Source organism: Convolutriloba macropyga, chromosome 4 (assembly GCF_964194025.1).
Source record: "Convolutriloba macropyga chromosome 4, txConMacr16.3, whole genome shotgun sequence".
Lineage (NCBI taxonomy): Eukaryota > Metazoa > Xenacoelomorpha > Acoela > Convolutidae > Convolutriloba > Convolutriloba macropyga.
This window is the reverse complement of record NC_134471.1, coordinates 13,713,169-13,732,715: the sequence shown is the minus strand read 5'-3', so window position 1 is coordinate 13,732,715 and position 19,547 is coordinate 13,713,169. Positions and strand designations below refer to the sequence as shown.

The following is a 19,547-nucleotide window of genomic DNA, read 5'->3' as shown; positions in this document are numbered from 1 at the left end:
ATGTGTGTGTCTACTGACACTGGTGGGGGGACAACTTCAGGTGGGGGACAACAAAAACGGGAAATCCCTTACTATAAATAATATTGAAAGTGAATGTCAGCCACTTCTGACTTCTTCAATAAAATCAACCTAAATAAATAGCTTCAATGGAAATAGGTTGGGTTGGGGGAATGGAAACCGAGAAATGAATGGGTTTTGGAGGACGAAAGTGTAGGTGGGGGGAGGAAAATATAAAGGAACTTGGTTCCTTTACATCAGCGCTTCTCCGGAGCTGTTTTCTGGTTCAAACATAAAAATATTTTACTAGACCAGACTGTGCGAAACGAGGCGTAATCTTTCAATCTTTATCTTAAAAGGAGAATTTTCAATAGTAGTAGTTGGAAAAAGTGCTATTCCGCCACTTCCTAATCGGAAGATGACTAAATACCACCTTTTGCCCACTACTCTATATATCTACTACTTGCTTATACCCCTAATTTATTCACTACTATATATTAGCTTGTTTTATCCACTACTACAAATTACCTTTATATTCACTCAAAATCTATCAATTCTTGATTCACTTAGTGCAAACCACTAGTTTCGAGTTAAGCTGGTAACTAACTGTTGTCAGACAGATAGTTCGGGTTCTATCAGTGAAACTGCTTCGCAGATCCCTACTGACTCCAGTGGACGTATCCCAGATACTAGTATAAAACTAGTGAGACCGTGTAACAATCACGTAAAACCAACTTGCGAAAGTTGATGTAACCACTTCGTGGATAACCTGAAAAAAAAACCAGCTTAACTCTATAATTTTTAAATTTTTTCTAATATTTTGCGAATCACTCTTTAAGAGCGATTCACTCTTATTCGGGCTGATCCCCCAGTAGAAAGATTGCTCTCTTTCGCTCTTGAAGAGTGATTCCCTCTCTTCTGATATTTGTTTTATTTTTTTATACTTTTATTTCAAATTATCTCTACTCTTCAATAAATTTATATTTTCTTTTACTTTTTCTATATTTAAACCATTATTAATAGGAAATGATACAAAATTATAATATTTACACGAACAACTTTCCTCAGTTTGGCTAATAACTAAAGGACTTACAGTCTTGCTTTGTCAACTAGTATTAATTGTTTTCTGACTCAAATCAGTGTAAGGACATTTGGTCTTGGTTCCCCAACTGCTTGGCTTTGCACGAATTTCGTCCGTTCGCAGATTTCTACTAAATCCTCTAGTTATTTATACATCTGGATGTTGTTTCTTTACATGAGCCCGTATTCCATAATATCTCACAACAGAAGTACAATATGGACAATTAACTTTAGCTGAAGTACAACGTCTACATGTATACCTATTCTCATCAAAATCAGTTAGTGGTTTTACATAATTACATTTATTACAACTTCTAATAAAGACTTCTGGTTTAAGATTAGGGTTAGGGTTAGGCTTAAGGTTAAGGTTAGGGTTATGGTTAAGGTTAGGGTTAGGGTTAGGGTTAAGGTTAGGGTTGGGTTAAGGGCTAACCCTAACCCTAACCTTAACCCTAACCTTAAACTTAAGCCTAACCCTAACCCTAATCTTAACCCAGAAGTCTTTATTAGAAGTTGTAATAAATGTAATTATGTAAAACCAGTAACTGATTTTGATGAGAGTAAGGATACTTGTAGAAGTTGTACTTCAGCTAAAGTTAATTGTCCATATTGTACTTCTGTTGTGAGATATTATGAAATACGGGCTCATGTAAAGAAACAACATCCAGATGTAGAATTAACTAGAGGATTTAGTATTTAGTAGAAATCTGCGAATGGACGACGTCCGTGGCAAGCCAAGCAGTTGGGGAACCAAGACCGAAGATCCTTACACTGATTTGAGTCAGAAAACAATTAATACTAGTTGACAAAGCAAGACTGTGAGTCCTTCAGTTAATAGCCAAATTGAGGAAAGTTGTTCGTGTAAATATTATAATTTTGTATCATTTCTTATTAATAATGGGTTAAATATAGAAAAAGTAAAAGAAAATATAAACTTATTGAAGAGTGGTGATAATTTGAAAAAAAAGTTTAAATAAATAAAATAAATATCAGAAAAGAGGGAATCACTCTTCAAGAGCGAAAAAGAGCGATCTTTCTACTGGGGGATCAACCCGAATAAGAGTGAATCGCTCTTAAAGAGTGATTCGCAAAATATTATAAAAAGTTTAAAAATTATAGAGTTAAGCTGGTTTCTTTATTCAGGTTATCCACGAAGTGGTTACATCAACTTTCGCAAGTTAGTTTTACGTGCTTTTTACACGGTCTCACTAGTTTTATACTAGTATCTGGCATACGTCCACTGGAGTCAGTAGGGATCTGCGAAGCAGTTTCACCGATAGAACCCGAACTATCTGTCTGACAACAGTTAGTTACCAGCTTAACTCGAAACTAGTGGTTTGCACTGAGTGAGACAAGAAATGATAGATTTTGAGTGAATATAAAGGTAACTTGTAGTAGTGGATAAAACAAGATAATATATAGTAGTGAATAAATTAGGGGTATAAGCAAGTAGTAGATATATAGAGTAGTGGGCAAAAGGTGGTATTTAGTCATCTTCCGATTAGGAAGTGGCGGAATAGCACTTTTTCCTACTACTACTACTATCGAGAATTCTCCTTTTAAAATAACGATTGAAAGATTACGCATCGTTTGGCACAGTCTGGTCTAGTAAAATATTTTTATGATTGAACCAGAAAACAGCTCCGGAGAAGCGCTGATGTAAAGGAACCAAGTTCCTTTATATTTTCCTCCCCCCACCTACACTTTCGTCCTCCAAAACCCATTCATTTCCTGATTTCCATTCCCCCAACCCAACCTATTTCCATTGAAGCTATTTGTTTAAGTTGATTTTATTGAAGAAGTCAGAAGTGGTTGACATTCACTTTCAATATTATTTATAGTAAGGGGTTTCCCGTTTTTAAGCACAACTTGTGTGCCAATGGCGCGAGTTATGATGTATTTATAAAACTTGACTTGCTACCATGGTTGTGAATTTCAGAAATACAAATATTAATGAAAAGTTGTCTTGGTATGCAAGACTTAGGCCGATGAGTATAAACATTTCTGGCGTATCCTAGGGTCAAAAAAGTACGTCTCAAAATTTGCTCGACTCAGACTGGGGAATTTTTGAATTTATAGGGGGAACTTAGGCATTTGACACATAGCACATTTAAACTCTGGTTTGATAACTTCACAAGTTTTAATCAAAAACATCACAATCACAAAAAATCCAACATATTTTTAGTCTGGCTCAAGAAGTGAATACAGATTTGAGAGTTCTCCTGAGAAGGATGCTTGCGTGGGATGCCTAGTCACGACAGATGGGCTAGCCTTACTTGCAGAATTGAAAATTTTCATTTCGAAAGCTGGATTTTAATGGGCGTCTAGTTATCGTTGGATCAATATAGTATCTTTCGGCATTAGTTCTGAAAGGAGTAGGTCCTCCTCTAGGTGAAATTTAAAAGCATCACTAACACACACATTGATTTAGGATTAGTTACAAGGCCTGGTATGCCCTTGCTACATTAAGGTTTATAGGAACGTGAAGTTGTCCCCCCACCAGTGTCAGTAGAAACACACATTAGTCGAAAGTTAGCCACCACAGGTTAGGGTTCTTTCTGTCGCGCTCGAAAAACAAATAGGCAACCGGACAAAAAATTATAATTGTCTACGTTTGTAAGATTTTCACTGATTAGTGAAAAGGTTTAACTCTATACAACTTATTAATGAAGCTTCATCAAATTTCACTGATTAGTGATTGCGACAAGCCAAAACATAGCAAACAAACATTAAGCGAAAATTATTAGCTAAGCACAGTAAGCAACAGCCTCATTTAAAGTATAGGTTTTAACAAAACAAAAGAAAGAATAGGGCTGTTATAAGGAAACATAGTGCAGTAACAGTGCAGTATAAACTTTGTAAAATAAGAAAAAACTTCTAAAACAGTCAATATTCCAAACAAGTCCAAAGCATCATCAGCAGCAAAGAACAGCCTAAAGCAACATCTTCAGTTGAAAGTGATAGAGTGGAACGCAGTAAAAGACCTCTTCGAAGAACAAAGCAATAGTAACGAAGTTCTAAGCATACTACGTGAAACTTTGGAACTCTTGAGGTCTCAAAAAGAGCAGTTAGACAGAAGTTGCAATGAACTCATGAAGCTACAGCTGTCAAGTGAAGAGTTGATAACATTTGCTAATGAATCTGCCGAAAGAAACATAACCATGCTGAAATGCAAACAGAGAGCAAAAGCTGTCTTGAGAATGGCCAGAGACAAATTGAACCCTATAATGATAATCAGATGGAATCAACACACAAGAAGCCACGGCTTGCTGCAACCTATTCTTACCCACTTTGCTGAATGGATTGACTCATACGCAGAGGCGTGCGAAGATATCTCCCCACAACGGAACCAGAGAACCAGAGTGAACACAATTTCTAGAAGGTGGCCTTCAGATGTTTTATGTCAGCTCTGCTCACAAAACCACAACCCTGGTCGTTGTCCCGAATACTTGGAAAAGTCAGTGTATCTCCGACAGGGTTGTGTGAGGAGGTTCAATCTCTGCCCTAATTGTCTAAGAGCTCAGGAAAAAATTCTCTGCCAATCGAAAACAAGGTGCCTTGTGGACAGACGCGATGGCTTCCATCACTCAACGCTCCATATGACAGATGCAAGTCAACAGCAACAAAATGCACAACCAAATTGGAACGGGAATCAAAACTCACAAAACAATGTCTTCAGAAACCAAACAAACCAAAACCAGTCAAGCTATGGACGTAACTATAATAATGAAAACCAAAAGCAGCAGACGAGTTCAAACTACAACCAACAGAATGGAAACCAGAACAGGAAAAGTGGATCTAATAGCAGCACTTCACAGAGGGGCAACTGGAACAAAAGCGGTTTGCGCAGAAGAACGTCAGCAGACAGCAGAGTAACAATCAACGCACTGTAGCCCAACAGCAGGCAACCACTCCGCAACAAAACTAAACTTGCAGCAATCAACAGGAAACTTCATGAACCAGACCGCAGATACAATTGCAGGCGATACCAGTAACACTTTTCAACAGAGATCTTTGCATTTAAACCTACGCCTTGTTAGACAGTGGCAGTGACAACACTCAAACGACACAGAAAGTTGCTGATACACTTCAATGTCAGCAACCGAAAGACATAACTCTACCACTAGCTTCACTTCACGGTGAACACTCAGTTAAAACAGCAGATGTCATGATCGGCATAGGAGATTTGTGCAGCAGTTGTCCCCTGATCAGAATCCCTGTGTACGCAACAGCAATGGTGGAGTTTCGAATGCCAAAAGTTCAAATTGAAATGTCGAATGAGATCTGCAGAGACCATTCTCACCTCCAGAACATAAGATTTCCAGCAATCAGAGACAACCGGATCAAAATTCTGATTGGAGCAGATGCATTAACAGCAACGGTTCCCAGACAGTTCACAACAGGACCCACTGGCACCTCATACGGAGTCAACACTCTGCTTGGCTGGAGACTGACAGGGCCCATTCCTCAGAGGTACACACAGATGAGGGTCGGACAGTCAAACAGCACAAGCAAAACACTTTTCAATCATATCAGGAGACGACAAGACGATCCAGATGAAGATCTTCTCCAACACTTCTGGACAATTGAAGGAGTGAACTTCAATCAGTGCTCTTCAAAGGGACAGTCTTCAGATGACAAAGAAGCTCTGTTCATCCTCAATGATACCATAAAACACATTGGCGACAGATATCAGATTGGACCTCCATGGAAAAAAGACATCAAACTTCCTAACAACTACTTCATGGCCAAAGTTCAGTGGAATGCTCTGCAGCAGAGACTGGAGCGGGACACAAATTTGAGAGAACGCTACGATGAAATGATCAAAAAAGATTTGGATGAAAAATACATCACAACTGCCGACGCCAGCTGCAGACACTCTGTCTGGTGCCTTCCCCATCACCCAGTGATCAACAAACAGAAACCAGACAAAGTCCGCAGAGTCTTAAAGGCTGCTTCCAAATATAAGGGTACCTCACTAAATGATGCACTGCTGACAGGGCCGGATCTACTCTGCAACCTGCATGGCCTTCTTCTCCGCTTCAGACAGTACTCAGTGGCAATCACAGCTGACATCGAGGCATTGTTTATGCAGATTGGCATCCAATCACAAGACCAGGACTATATCCGTTTTCTGTAGACACAAAATGGCAATGAAATTGTCTTCAAATGCAATCGACTCATTTTTGGAGCCACATGCTCACCTTCTTGTGCAATTTTTGTTCTGCAGAAGTGTGCAAATGACTACAAACAAGAACATCCAGCCTACCCATCAATCATGCAGCAGTTCTACATGGATGATTTCATGCAGACTTAACCTTCTGAGGAGGAGGCCCGCAGAAGTGCAGATGAGATCAAAACTGTTTTGCATACAGGAGGATTCAATCTGACAAAGTTCCTGAGCAACAGACCAGCCGCATTAGATAACCTACTGGAGAAAGACAAGGCGGAGATGAAAGCCCAAAGAATCCTTGGTCAGGCGTGGGACCCCAAAACTGACAAGTTGATGTTTGCAGAACCGAAGCTTCTCTACACAGGACAACAGATGACTCAAAGAAAGGTGCTATCATTGGCAGCTTCTCTGTTCGATCCAGGCGGAATAATTTCACCATTTGCCATCAGAATTAGATGCATTCTGCAAAGAATCATTAAAAAGGGAAAAAATGGGGATCAACCTGTGCCAAAATGCTACCAACAGGAACTACAGGAGTGGATGGATGGTTTCGACAGCATGACTTCAATCGAAATTCCAAGATGCTTGATTCCCAGCATCAATGGAACCCATCAACTACGCACGTTCACTGACGCCTCAATGAGTGCAATTGCTGCCATAGTTTATGTGAGGACAACCAAAGCCGATGGATCTTCCACATCACGATATGTGATCAGTAAAACAAAAGTGGCGCCAATCAAGCAGCTGAGCATTCCAAAACTGGAATTGGAAGCGGCAACACTTGGAGCAGAGCTAGCTGGATTCTGTGAGAGCGAGATGACAACAACCATAAGTTCAAAGCACTTTTGGACAGACAGCACCGCAACACTTGGATGAATTCAATCAAAGCAGAAACAGAAGATTTATATTGCTAACAGATGGACCAAAATTCACGAGAATTCCAACCCGGACAATTGGAGACACATCCCTAGAAAGATGAATCCCGCTGACCACGGCACACGACGCCTCAACCCATCAGACATACCAAAGCCGTGGCTTCAACCACCGGACTTTCTGAGCACACCTCAAGACTCCTGGGTTTTTGCCGAAAACAGTGATCCCCACATATGCGCTACACAAGCGACACAACTTCAGACGCCAGTCATTGAGGTTGAAAAATTTTCAACATGGAGTCGACTACTCAACTCTACTAGAATGTTGTTCCAGGCAATAAGACGCTTCAAGAAAAAGTCCGAACTAGAAGACAAAACAAATCACCTGAGACCTCAAACAATGACATTCTTGCATCAGATGAGAAAAGGGCAAGGAACTACCTCATCAAAATGTCCCCAAACGAGTTGTTCTCAGGAACAATTTCTGCACTGTTGAAGGGAGACAATCTTGAGAAAGGAGACAAGCTGATGCCCTTCACACCCTTTCTAGATGACGACGGACTCTTGAGGGCAGGAGGAAGACTCAACAAGGCACCTCTTACCTACAGTGTGAAACATCCTCTTGTTCTCCATAGCAGGAGCAAAATGGCAAGACTGTTGATTGAAAAGGCGCACCATGACTGTGTCCATCAGGGCGTTGAACATGTGAAGGCTCACCTGCAACAAATTTTCCTGATGATTGGATTGAGAAAAGTGCTGCAAAGTCTGGGGAAATACTGTTTTATTTGCAGACGATGGAGGGCAGACAATGTGAGACCGAAGATGGCCGATCCTCTTGAATTCAGATTTCCAGATGCAAACAAGCAGTACCCCTTCGTCAACACAAGAATGGACATGTTTGGACCAGTCTAGATTGAGGACAAGAGAGAGGGCACCCAGATGCACTACGTCTGCTTGTTCACATGCCTGGTCACCAGAGCTGTCCACCTAGAAGTATGCCATGACCTCTCAACCGATTGTCTTCTCATGACCATCCTCAGATTTGTATCATGACGTGGATACCCTGACCTGATTGTGAGTGACAATGGCAAAAACTTCATTGGAGCCAACCAAGCAATGAGTGTTAAGTTCCAGAGAAGCTGCAAGCCAGACAACGATTACATCAGACTGCAATTGGCTCAACAGAACATTCAGTGGACTTTCAACCCTCCATTGGCACCAAACTTCGGAGGAGTCTGGGAGAGGCTGACACAGACCGCGAAAAGGAGTCTACTAACAGTGCTGGGCAGTCGGAAACTAACACTCTCAGTTTTCCAGACATTTGTGGCAGAGGCCAAGGCAATTTTGAACTGCAGACCTTTAACTCATGTGGGCTGCAGCATCTCAGATGAGGGACCACTTACTCCGAATCACTTCCGCCTTCGCAGACCTCACATGTGTTTGAAACCTCTTGCGAACAGCAACCAGCGGTTCTCCACTAAGGATTTCAAGTTGACGCAGACACTACTTGATCACTACTGGAACAGGTTGATGAAGGAATATATTCCCGAGCTCAACAAGAGAACGAAGTGGCAAAGGTCAAATGATGAGCTGGATGAGGGTGACATTGTGTGGGTGCTCAAGGACTTCACACCCAGAGGCATCTGGCCTCTCAGGAAGATTGTGAGAGCACACAGAAGTTCAGACGGAATAGCCGAAGCTTCGAAATCCAGAGGTCTACGGGAATGGTACAGAGATCAGCAGTAACTTTAACTTGTGCATTCCCACAATTGTCAGGTGCGCCGGAGGGTCACTTAAACAAGATCATTGAAACACACACACACACACACACACACACACACACAAACAAACAAAAACTCAATATCAGAAAGAAACTTTTTTGTGCTTTATTTTATTGTGTCTACATTTTCATTTCAAATGTTGCCTTTTCTTGCCGGGAGTGTAAAGGAACCAAGTTCCTTTATATTTTCCTCCACCACCTACACTTTCGTCCTCCAAAACCCATTCATTTCCTGATTTCCATTCCCCCAACCTATTTCCATTAAAGCTATTTATTTAAGTTGATTTTATTGAAGAAGTCAGAAGTGGTTGACATTCACTTTCAATATTATTTATAGTAAGGGATTTCCCGTTTTTAAGCACAACTTGTGTGCCAATGGCGCGAATTATGATGTATTTATAGAGCTTGACTTGCTACCATGGTTGTGAATTTCAGAAATACAAATATTAATGAAAAGTTATCTTGGTATGCAAGATTTAGGCCGAAAAGCATAAACAGCTGACATCCTTTGAGCATTAATGAAACTTCTGTATTAGTAATACTAATTTTAGTTAAATGTCACTTTTTCTTTAAAATACATAAGGTAACGAATTTCATATTTTATCTTAAATCCGGGATTTAAATATCACAATTAACCTGCAAGATGACAATTTCACTCTGCGCAAACCAAAGAATTTGTTTATCTAGACTACTCAGATCCATGTGCTCATTGTCGACATTGCCATCGCTAAAACTTATCACGAAGCTACCCGTATCCATGTAGTGTAACATTAGATCTTTAAGCGAGGGATTTAAAACATTATAAAAGAATTTTTACATCTGAAGCTTATTGAGCTCTAGTACTGTAGATCCTAAATAAATTGGCTTATCATATTGTATTTCCTTTTTATAGAATTCTATTAGAGTATAGTTTTCATATCTAATTACATCTTTACATGTTGGTTTTCTAACAGCTTTAAGTATTTCATAATCATCGGTTAGAATCTTAGCTTCTAGATACTTTAATGGATTCTCACAACTTTTACCAAACAATCAAATATTCATTAACTTAAATATATCTTTTTCAGGTTCAGTTTTAGCTTCAGCTCTCATTTTAGTATTAAGATCATTGTAGTCTCTAATTATACAAACTTGTTTAAATTTAATTATTCTATGGACTTTAGTAACCTTTATACCCATCTTAACAACAAACTTTAACATCCGACAGTTTATTGGGTATCCATATTTATTATTATGGTCTAATATTAGTTTCTTGCTTTTTGATAGAGTTGAGGGTCTTTGTTTGTATCCCAGATCAATATTCTCTACTTCTCTTCCATGGGGTAGTAGTTGAAAGTTGCTAGTTCTCTCTTTACATTCATTAGTATATTCTAAATCACAGATAAGCCAATAGCCTTAATCACTATCATCTGAAGTATTTAACACTTCATCCAGAGTTGTATTGGAGTACTCAAAATCTTTATATGGCAGCGTTTGCATTAGTGCATAACCGTATAAGTTATTGGCATCGATGTACCAGATAGACTTTCCGTCATGCTCTGCCATCTGCGAAGCAGGTTCCCTGATGGATCTTTGACTCTGACTCTGACTCTGACTTCTAATATACCTATCACCCATAACACCACATATGCCAACTCTCATTTAACTAATGAAGTCTTTTAGTATTTGCTCATCTTGTATTGTGTCTAATTCAACTTTGCTTAGTTTAAGGAAACAATCCAAGCTGTAGCTTGGTAGACTAATATAATGTAGAGGATTGAGATTATATGTATTCATGTTTAACTTAACAAATAGACTGAAGCAATGTCCTAATATGAATATATCATTTTCCATATATTCTAATGTTAATTCTTTACCTGTTTTATTACTATTAGAAATATTAAAATCATCTACTTCATCTTGAGTTGGTAACTTAGTTGTTAGTGATGATCTAAAGTCTTGAATTGATAGATTACCTAGTTTATTATTATGGCTATTCCCATCCTTAAAGTATTCATAAGGATAAAATGTTTTATTTTTTATGTTGTAAACATTTCCTATTTTATCAAGAGACATTGTCAAGACAATGTAACTATCTATAAACTATAATACGCCTACTCTAAACATTCTAGCTTTGCCATTAGTACAAGGCAAGATATAAATTCTTCTCCTGCTATTCTTCTGTTTAAATATTTCATTAAATAATAGATTGAAGTCATAGCCTTTTCCATTATGAAATATTACTGGAATGAAGTTTCGATGTTTATAGTTTAAATTACAAATATTACATGCTGGGCCTCTATATCTACCTGTTTGCTGACAGTGATCTCTAACTTTATTAACACAGTTTTTATTACAAATGTGACATAGATCATTAGCATCATGATACAATTTATCTTCTTCTGTTAATAGCATTGCTTTGTTTATCTTAATACTATGTTTTTTTTTCTATTTCTAATAAATCTTTAACATAATCTTTGATGCAGTCTGGACCAAAGTATGATCTGTTATGTACTTCATCTTTGCTAAGCACTTCATTTTTGCTATGCCATCTTATATGTATCGCTAGCAATCTTTTCATCTGTTTCCTTCATGTAGCATTCAATATCACTAAATATAACATTATTCACTTCTTGTTGTTTATGTTGATTCTTGAATTTAATTTGTTTCAACTTAGGACAAACAATCTTTGGTTTGATTTGGACACAGCATTCATGACTTTCATATTTATTTTGAGAACTAAACCAATAGGTACAATTATGACAAAACCAGAACTTGGCATGTTTGGTGTTAGGTCTTTCTAGTAATATTTCTACATTTTTAATTAGGGCACAGTCAGTGTTCGTCCCTGACTAGGGTCCTAACATTTTGTCTATTTTGTTCTTCTTTGGCTATGTTACTTTCTTGAGCAGGCCTGTAAAACCAAATATTGATAATATATTTTTTTTGGATTTTTGTTATATAATCATATGCAGTTTCATTATATTCCCAGTCATCGACTAGATTATTAATATACTTATTTTCTCTAGTTGCATGTTCAGTTACAGGACGCAATGCAGCTGTAATACATAATCGCAGACAGTTAAATTTATTACTTCTAATATTTAAAATCGCTTTTGTTTTATCTCTTAGAACTGGTGGCAGTTCAGTATAAGATTCTATTGATGGTTTAGTCCTTTCTATATTTATTTGCATGTCTGTTATTCCAATAAACTCATAATTGTGGACGTAACCCTCATACTTTTCTCTAACATGATCAAGCCATTGGTTTGGATTCAGTCAATGATCTTTATCCATATATTCATTGGTTCTAAAGTTTATATTAGTAGTCTTTTCTTCTTCTTAGTCTCTCTTCTTATATAAGCAATTGGCAGTAACTTTATATTTATATGATTTAAATGGTTTAACCTCATCTAATATGTAATCTACTGATTCATTAATATCTTTGATAAAATTACCATTAGATTTAGTAATATATAACTGCCTTTGATTAAAACTTGATTTAATGTTATAATTATCGTTTAAGACAACGTTTTCTCTCCGGTGTTAATTCATGTGAGTTTGTGGACCTATCTGATTTTTAAACTTGTCGCCACAAACCCAGCATGGTTCAGTTTTAGTTTCAGTTTCCAATTCAGTTTTAATAATATCCTTAGTTTTAATAATATCCTTAGTTTTGGTCTTAGTTTTAATAATATAATCATCTGCATCTGAATTATACACCTTCTCCAAGATTTCTTCTTCTTCAGACTCAAACATTTTCTCCAATAGTTCATTATGTTTGACATCGTATGATTGATACCTGTATAAAGTCTTCTTTGATTCAAAAGATAAATTACAGGCATCACAGAAGTTTATGACACTAGTATTAGTTGATTGAGACATGATGTATTTATTTAGCGAAAATGTTAGAAAAAATAAATTTTCGAAAGTGAAAAATGAAGTGTTATAAGTGTAAAAATAAGTCATGGAAAGAATGTTGTAATAATTAGAAAAAATTAGAATATTCTTGTTGTGTATGTAAAAATATGAACACAACAAGAATATTCTAATTCTTTACAATTATTACAACATTCTTTCCATGACTTATTTTTACACTTATCTCACTTCATTTTTCACTTTCGAAAAATTATTTTTTCCAACATTTTCCCTAAATAAATACATCATGTCTCAATCAACTAATACTAGTGTCATAAACTTCTGCGATGTCTGAAATTTATCCTTTGAATCAAAGAAGAATTTATACAGGTATCAATGATACGATCTCAAACCTAAGGAACTATTGGAGAAAATGTTTGAGTCTGAAGAAGAAGAAATCTTGGAGAAGGTGTATAACTCAGATGAAAATGATTATATTTTTAAAACCAAGACCAAAACTAAGGATAACTTTAAAACTAAGGATATTATTAAAACTGAAATTGAAATTGAAACGAAAACTGAACCATGCTGGGTTTGTGGCGACAAGTTTAAAAATCAGATAGGTCTACAAACTCACATGAATAAACACTCGAGAGAAAACGTTGTCTTAAACGATAATTATAACATTAAATCAAGTTTTAATCAAAGGCAGTTATATATTACTAAACCTAATGGTAGTTTTATCAAAGATATTAATGAACCAGTAGATTACATATTAGACGAGTTTGAACCATTTAAATCATATAAATATAAAGTTACTGCCAATTGCTTCTATAGGAAGAGAGACTAAGAAGAAGAAAAGACTACTATTATAAACTTTGGAACCGATGATATATGGATAAAGATCATCGACTGAATTCAAATCAATGGCTTGATCATGTTAGAGAAACGTATGAGGGTTACGGCCACGATTATGAGTTTATTGGAATAACAGACATGCAAATAAAGATAGAAAGGACTAAACCATCATTAGGATCTTATACTGAACTGCCAACAGGTCTAAGAGATAAACCAAAAGCGATTTTAAATATTAGAAGTAATAAATTTAACTGTCTACGATTATGTATTACAGCTGGATTGCGTCCTGTAACTGAACAAGCAACTAGAAAAAATAAGTATATTAATAATCTAGTCGATGACTGGGAATATAATGAAACTGCATATGATTATATAACAAAAATCAAAAATAAATATAATACCAACATTTGGTTTTACAGGCCTGCTCAAGATAGTAACATAGCCAAAGTAGAACGCTTAGAGAAATGTTCTAACTTTGTAAAAGATAGACAAAATGTTAGAATCCTAGTCAGGGAAGAACACTGTGCCCTAATTAAAAATGTAGAATTATTACTAGAAAGACCTAACATCAAACATGCCAAGTTCTGGTTTTGTTATAATTGTACCTATTGGTTTAGTTCTCAACATAAATATGAAAGTCATGAATGCTGTGTCCAAATCAAACGAAAGATTGTTTGTCCTAAGTTGAAACAAATTAATTTCAAGAATCAACATAAACAACAAGAAGTGAATAATGTTATATTTAAGGATATTGAATGCTACATGACAAAAAAAAGATGAAAAGATTGCTAGCAATACATATAAGATATCTGAACATGTACTTATTGCTATTGGCTACAGTTGGCATAGCAAAGATGAAGTGCTTAGCAAAGATGAAGTACTTAACAGATCATACTTTGGTCCAGACTGCATCAAAGATTATGTTAGAGATTTATTAGAAATAGAAACAAAACATAGTATTAAGATAAACAAAGCAATGCTATTCACAGAAGAAGATAAATTGTATCATGATGCTAATGATATATGTCACTTTTGTAATAAAAACAGTTTTAATAAAGTTAGAGAACACTGTCAGCAAACAGGTAGATATAGAGGCCCAGAATGTAATATTCGTAATTTAAACTATAAACATCAAAACTTCATTCCAGTAATATTTCATAATGGAAAAGGCTATGACTTCAATCTATTATTTAATGAGATATTTAAACAAAATAATAGCAGGAGAAGAATTGATATCTTGCCTAGTACTAATGGCAAAGCTAGAATGTTTAGAGTACGCATATTATAGTTTATAGATAGTTACATTGTCTTGACAATGTCTCTTGATAAAACAGCACAGGTTTACAACATAAAAAAAACATTATATCCTTATGAATACTTTAAGGATGAGAAAAGCTATAATAATAAACTAGGTAATCTATCAATTCAAGACATTAGATAATCACCAACAACGAAGTTACCAACTCAAGATGAAGTAGATGATTTCAATATTTCTAATAGTAATAAAACAGGTAAAGAATTAACATTAGAATATATGGAAAAAGATATAATCATATTAGGACATTGCTTCAATCTATTTGTTAAGTTAAACATGAATACATATAAACTCAATCCTCTACATTATATTAGTCTACCAAGCTACAGCTTGGATTGTTTCCTTAAACTAAGTAAAGTTGAATTAGACACAATACAAGATGAGCAAATACTAAAAGACTTCATTAGTTAAATGAGAGGCGGCATATGTGGTGTTATGGGTGATAGGTATATTAGAAGTCAGAATAAGAGTCAGAGTCAAAGATCCATCAGGGAACCTGCTTCGCAGATGGCAGAGCATGACGGAAAGTCTATCTGGTACATCGATGCCAATAACTTTTACGGTTATGCACTAATGCAAACGCTACCATATAAAGATTTTGAGTACTCCAATACAACTCTGGATGAAGTGTTACATACTTCAAATTATAGTGATTATGGCTATTGGCTTATCTGTGATTTAGAATATACTAATGAATGTAAAGAGAGAACTAGAAACTTTCAACTACTACCCCATGGAAGAGAAGTAGAGAATATTGATCTGGGATACAAACAAAGACCCTCAACTTCATCAAAAAGCAAGAAAATAATATTAGACCATAATAATAAATATGGATACCCAATACACTTTCGGATATTAAAGTTTGTTGTTAAAATGGGTATAAAGGTTACTAAAGTCCATAGAATAATTAAATTTAAACAAGTTTATATAATTAGAGATTACATTGAGATTAATACTAAAATGAGAGCTGAAGCTAAAACTGAACCTGAGAAAGATATATTTAAGTTAATAAATAATTCATTGTTTGGTAAAATTGGTGAGAATCCATTAAAGTATCTAGAAGCTAAGATTCTAACCGATGATTATGAAATACTTAAAGCTGTTAGTAAACCAACATGTAAAGATGTAATTAGATATGAAAACTATACTCTAATAGAATTCTATAAAAACGAAATACAATATGATAAGCCAATTTATTTAGGATCTACAGTACTAGAGCTCAGTAAGCTTTATATGTATAAATTCTTTTACATTGTATTAAATCCCTCGCTTAAAAATCTAATGTTACATGGATACGGATGGCTTCGTGGTAAGTTTTAGCGAGGGCAATGTCGACAATGAGCACATGGATCTGAGTAATCTAGATAAACCAATAAAAAGTAATAATAAGGTACCGGGCAAATTCAAACACGAATTAGGTAGTAAGGCTATAGAAGAATTCGTGGTATTGAAACCCAAAACATAGTATAAAGAACTATGGGGCAAAAGAGAAAGGAATAAAGAAAGAAAGTAATGGGAAGCACAACGAATATTATAGAGCTCTAAAAGATAATAAGGAAAGGATAGTAGAGGAAAGCACGATTCAAAAAGTAGGAAGTTGTATGATCACAATTAAGATAAGTAAAAGAAGTTTAAGTAATTTTGATGATAAAAGACTTTATGTAAATAATATAAAAATTATCCCCTAGATGAAAACATGTATCTTTTCAAAAGAGATCTACTAAATAAAATCTGCGAACGGACTTCATCTGTGGCAAGCCAAGCAGGTTTCCTGATTAATAATACAACTTTAGAGCTAATAGTAAAATTAGGGCTAGATGTAAGTAAAGAATCATTGGAAGCCTTAATCTGGGAACCAGCTCCGCTGATAAATAATATTAAAGATTTTGATCCTTTAACTAAAACTTTATATGCGAACAGTGAACACAATCTAGTATTAATTGAACAAACATTAAGGGCAATAGATTGGCAAAATTAAGAGTTAGATAAAAAACTAAGATGATCTAGCAAGCTGGCTCCCAGTTTAATGAAATTTTAATGAAGTCCAATGGCAAAACTGTAGAGGGAGCTGGAGATAAACCAGGACTTTTAGTAGATAAAGACACAGCTCAAATTATTAATTTAATCTGAACAGTTTGATCAGTTCAATCTAAACTCAATTAAAGTTAAAGTTCGGAAATTTAGATATCGCTAAATTTGAAATGAATGGTGTTAAAATAATTTATCAAGAAAATGCATTTATTGTTAAGGATAATATATATGAATTTTCAGATGTGTTTATAAACTTTCTTACTAACCCAAATCGAAAATATGGTGAAATCGAGGAAGATGAAAACAAAATTAAATGGTTTTTATTTAATATTGGATATGATTTAGGAAAAGGGGATAAGAAAAATGCTGGATATAGAGCAATAAAACGTATAATAGGGGTGAAAGATGATATATATGGTAGTGGATTAATTAGCACTCCCGATCAGGGAAACTGCTTGGCTTCCCACGAACAATGTTCATTGGATAACCATAGACGGAGTCTGATCGCAGATCCAAATAGTTTAATAGAAAGATTAGAATTATTAATACTAGAAACAAAAGCTGGTCATGATGGATTATATGATGAAATGCTAGATGTATCTAAGCAACTGTTATCTATGAATAATATTAATCAAGAGCAACTAGATAATTTTGTTCTTAACTATGGTAAATAACTAATGATTGAAAAACAACAACAACAACAGCAACTATTAGCAAAAGAAGTATTCAGTCCTCAAATAACAAATTTAGAAGCGAAAGAATAATACCATTATATAAAGATGAAACATGGTCAGCTGATTTAATTGATAAGTTATCTCTAAGTAAATACAATAATAATTATAAGTTTATATTAACTGTTATAGATATATTCACAAAATAAGCATGGGCTATTCCATAAAAGAAAAAATCATGTTTATCTATAAATAATATTTTTAAAACAGTATTAGGTGAAAGCAGAAAACCAGAAAAGTTATGGGTAGATAGAGGTAGTGAGTTTTACAATAAAACATTTAAATCTTTACTTAAAGAATATGAAAGAAAACTACATTCTACTTATAGCGACTCAAAGGCTGTATTTATAGAGAGATTTAATAGAACAATATTACACACAATAAATAAACCAATGTTAATCATTGGCGATGGTAATTGGGTAAATATACTAAATGATGCAGTCATAACATATAACAAAAACATTCATTCAACAATTAATACCACACCAGTTGATGCTTCTAATAATCCCGATAAGTTTAAATACTATATCAGTGAAACTGCGTCGCAGATTAAATCTACCAAAGCAACACCAAAATTTAAAGTTGGTGATTATGTTAGAAATGCAGATAAACGTAATATCTTCTCTAAAGGTTACACTTCTAATTGGAAGAGAGAATTGTTTAAAGTTAATGAATATCTAAAAACTCAACCACCAACATATAAAATAGAAGATATTAATGGAAAGATAATAGAAGGTAAATACTACGAACAGGAACTATTAAAATCCGAGTTTGACTTTGAATCTAATAATAAAGTTATAGAGTCATTAAATATAGACCTACGGTCCTAACCAGGCAAGCCGGATTTATTTCTTAATATAAATAATGACAGGAAATAGATTTAACCATGCAAAACATCATATGGGGAATGGAAACAACTTAACACTAAGTAGGGCTCATGGGTTATTCCTAGAAGATAATGATAATATTGATACGAAGGATACCTATAAAATTACGAATGTAAATCCTCCTACAGATGAAAAAGATGTTGTTAATGAAGAGTATTGTGACAATAACTTGTTATCCTCTTCTAATAAAAAAGACATTTTAAGTAGAAACGTAACTGAACTAAGAAAGATTGACTTTGATAAAGTTACAACTAAAACATTACAACTAAATGAAACACAAGTTAATGAAGAATTAATTAAAGAATTTATTAAATCGGCAAATGATGTCACAAATACTGTTAAATTTTGTAATAAAATTGCTGCTGATACTATCTGTAAGATACTCAACTAAAACAAGAATTTGATAATAACAAGTTTAATCAGAATATCACTAACATACAACTAGATGATATGTTTACTACGGGTCTAAAAGAATTTAAAGAAATTAATAAAATAGACTAATTCTGCCGTTGATGAAGCACTTATAAAGAATAAAAGGACAATAGGACAATATACAATTGCTATATTTTTTACGAAGTACGTTAGTTGATAATAAAGAGCAAGCAAGACTTGAGGAGCATTATGGTTTTAAACAAGTAGCCAAGTAGATATAACGAAAGAGATAGAAAGTTTTTTTACTAATGAAAATAAGTAAAGCTATGACGGAGTCCATGAGTCAACCAACAGCACCGAGGCGCGAGTGAGAGATTACTATATCCCAACTTGTAAACCGTTAATGAACAATACATAAATGAAAAGATTTCTGCCAATAATAAATTTAACAACAATATTAATATTATAAAAGATATTAGAAATTATTATGAAACTGAAATTAATAAATATAATAAGAAGTTAAGTAGATATAAAAATTATATTAACATAGCTGAGATAACAGAAATAGTTTTATCATCTATAGCAACAACTGCAACAACAACATCAGTTGCATT

General features: G+C 34.9%; 2 protein-coding genes across 2 annotated transcripts; both read left to right on the top strand.

Moving 5' to 3' along the window:
- Positions 1-4,169: 4,169 nt before the first annotated feature.
- Positions 4,170-8,034, top strand: LOC142337984 (uncharacterized). The gene is made up of 4 exons (XM_075387617.1): positions 4,170-4,917; positions 5,118-6,206; positions 6,453-7,055; positions 7,457-8,034. The coding sequence occupies exons 1-4, from the start codon at positions 4,170-4,172 to the stop codon at positions 8,032-8,034; spliced, it is 3,018 nt and encodes a 1,005-aa protein (XP_075243732.1).
- Positions 8,035-8,238: 204 nt separating this feature from the next.
- Positions 8,239-8,868, top strand: LOC142337983 (uncharacterized). The gene has a single exon (XM_075387616.1). It carries the CDS (start codon positions 8,239-8,241, stop codon positions 8,866-8,868), a length of 630 nt encoding a protein of 209 aa, XP_075243731.1.
- The last annotated feature ends 10,679 nt before the right edge of the window (positions 8,869-19,547 follow it).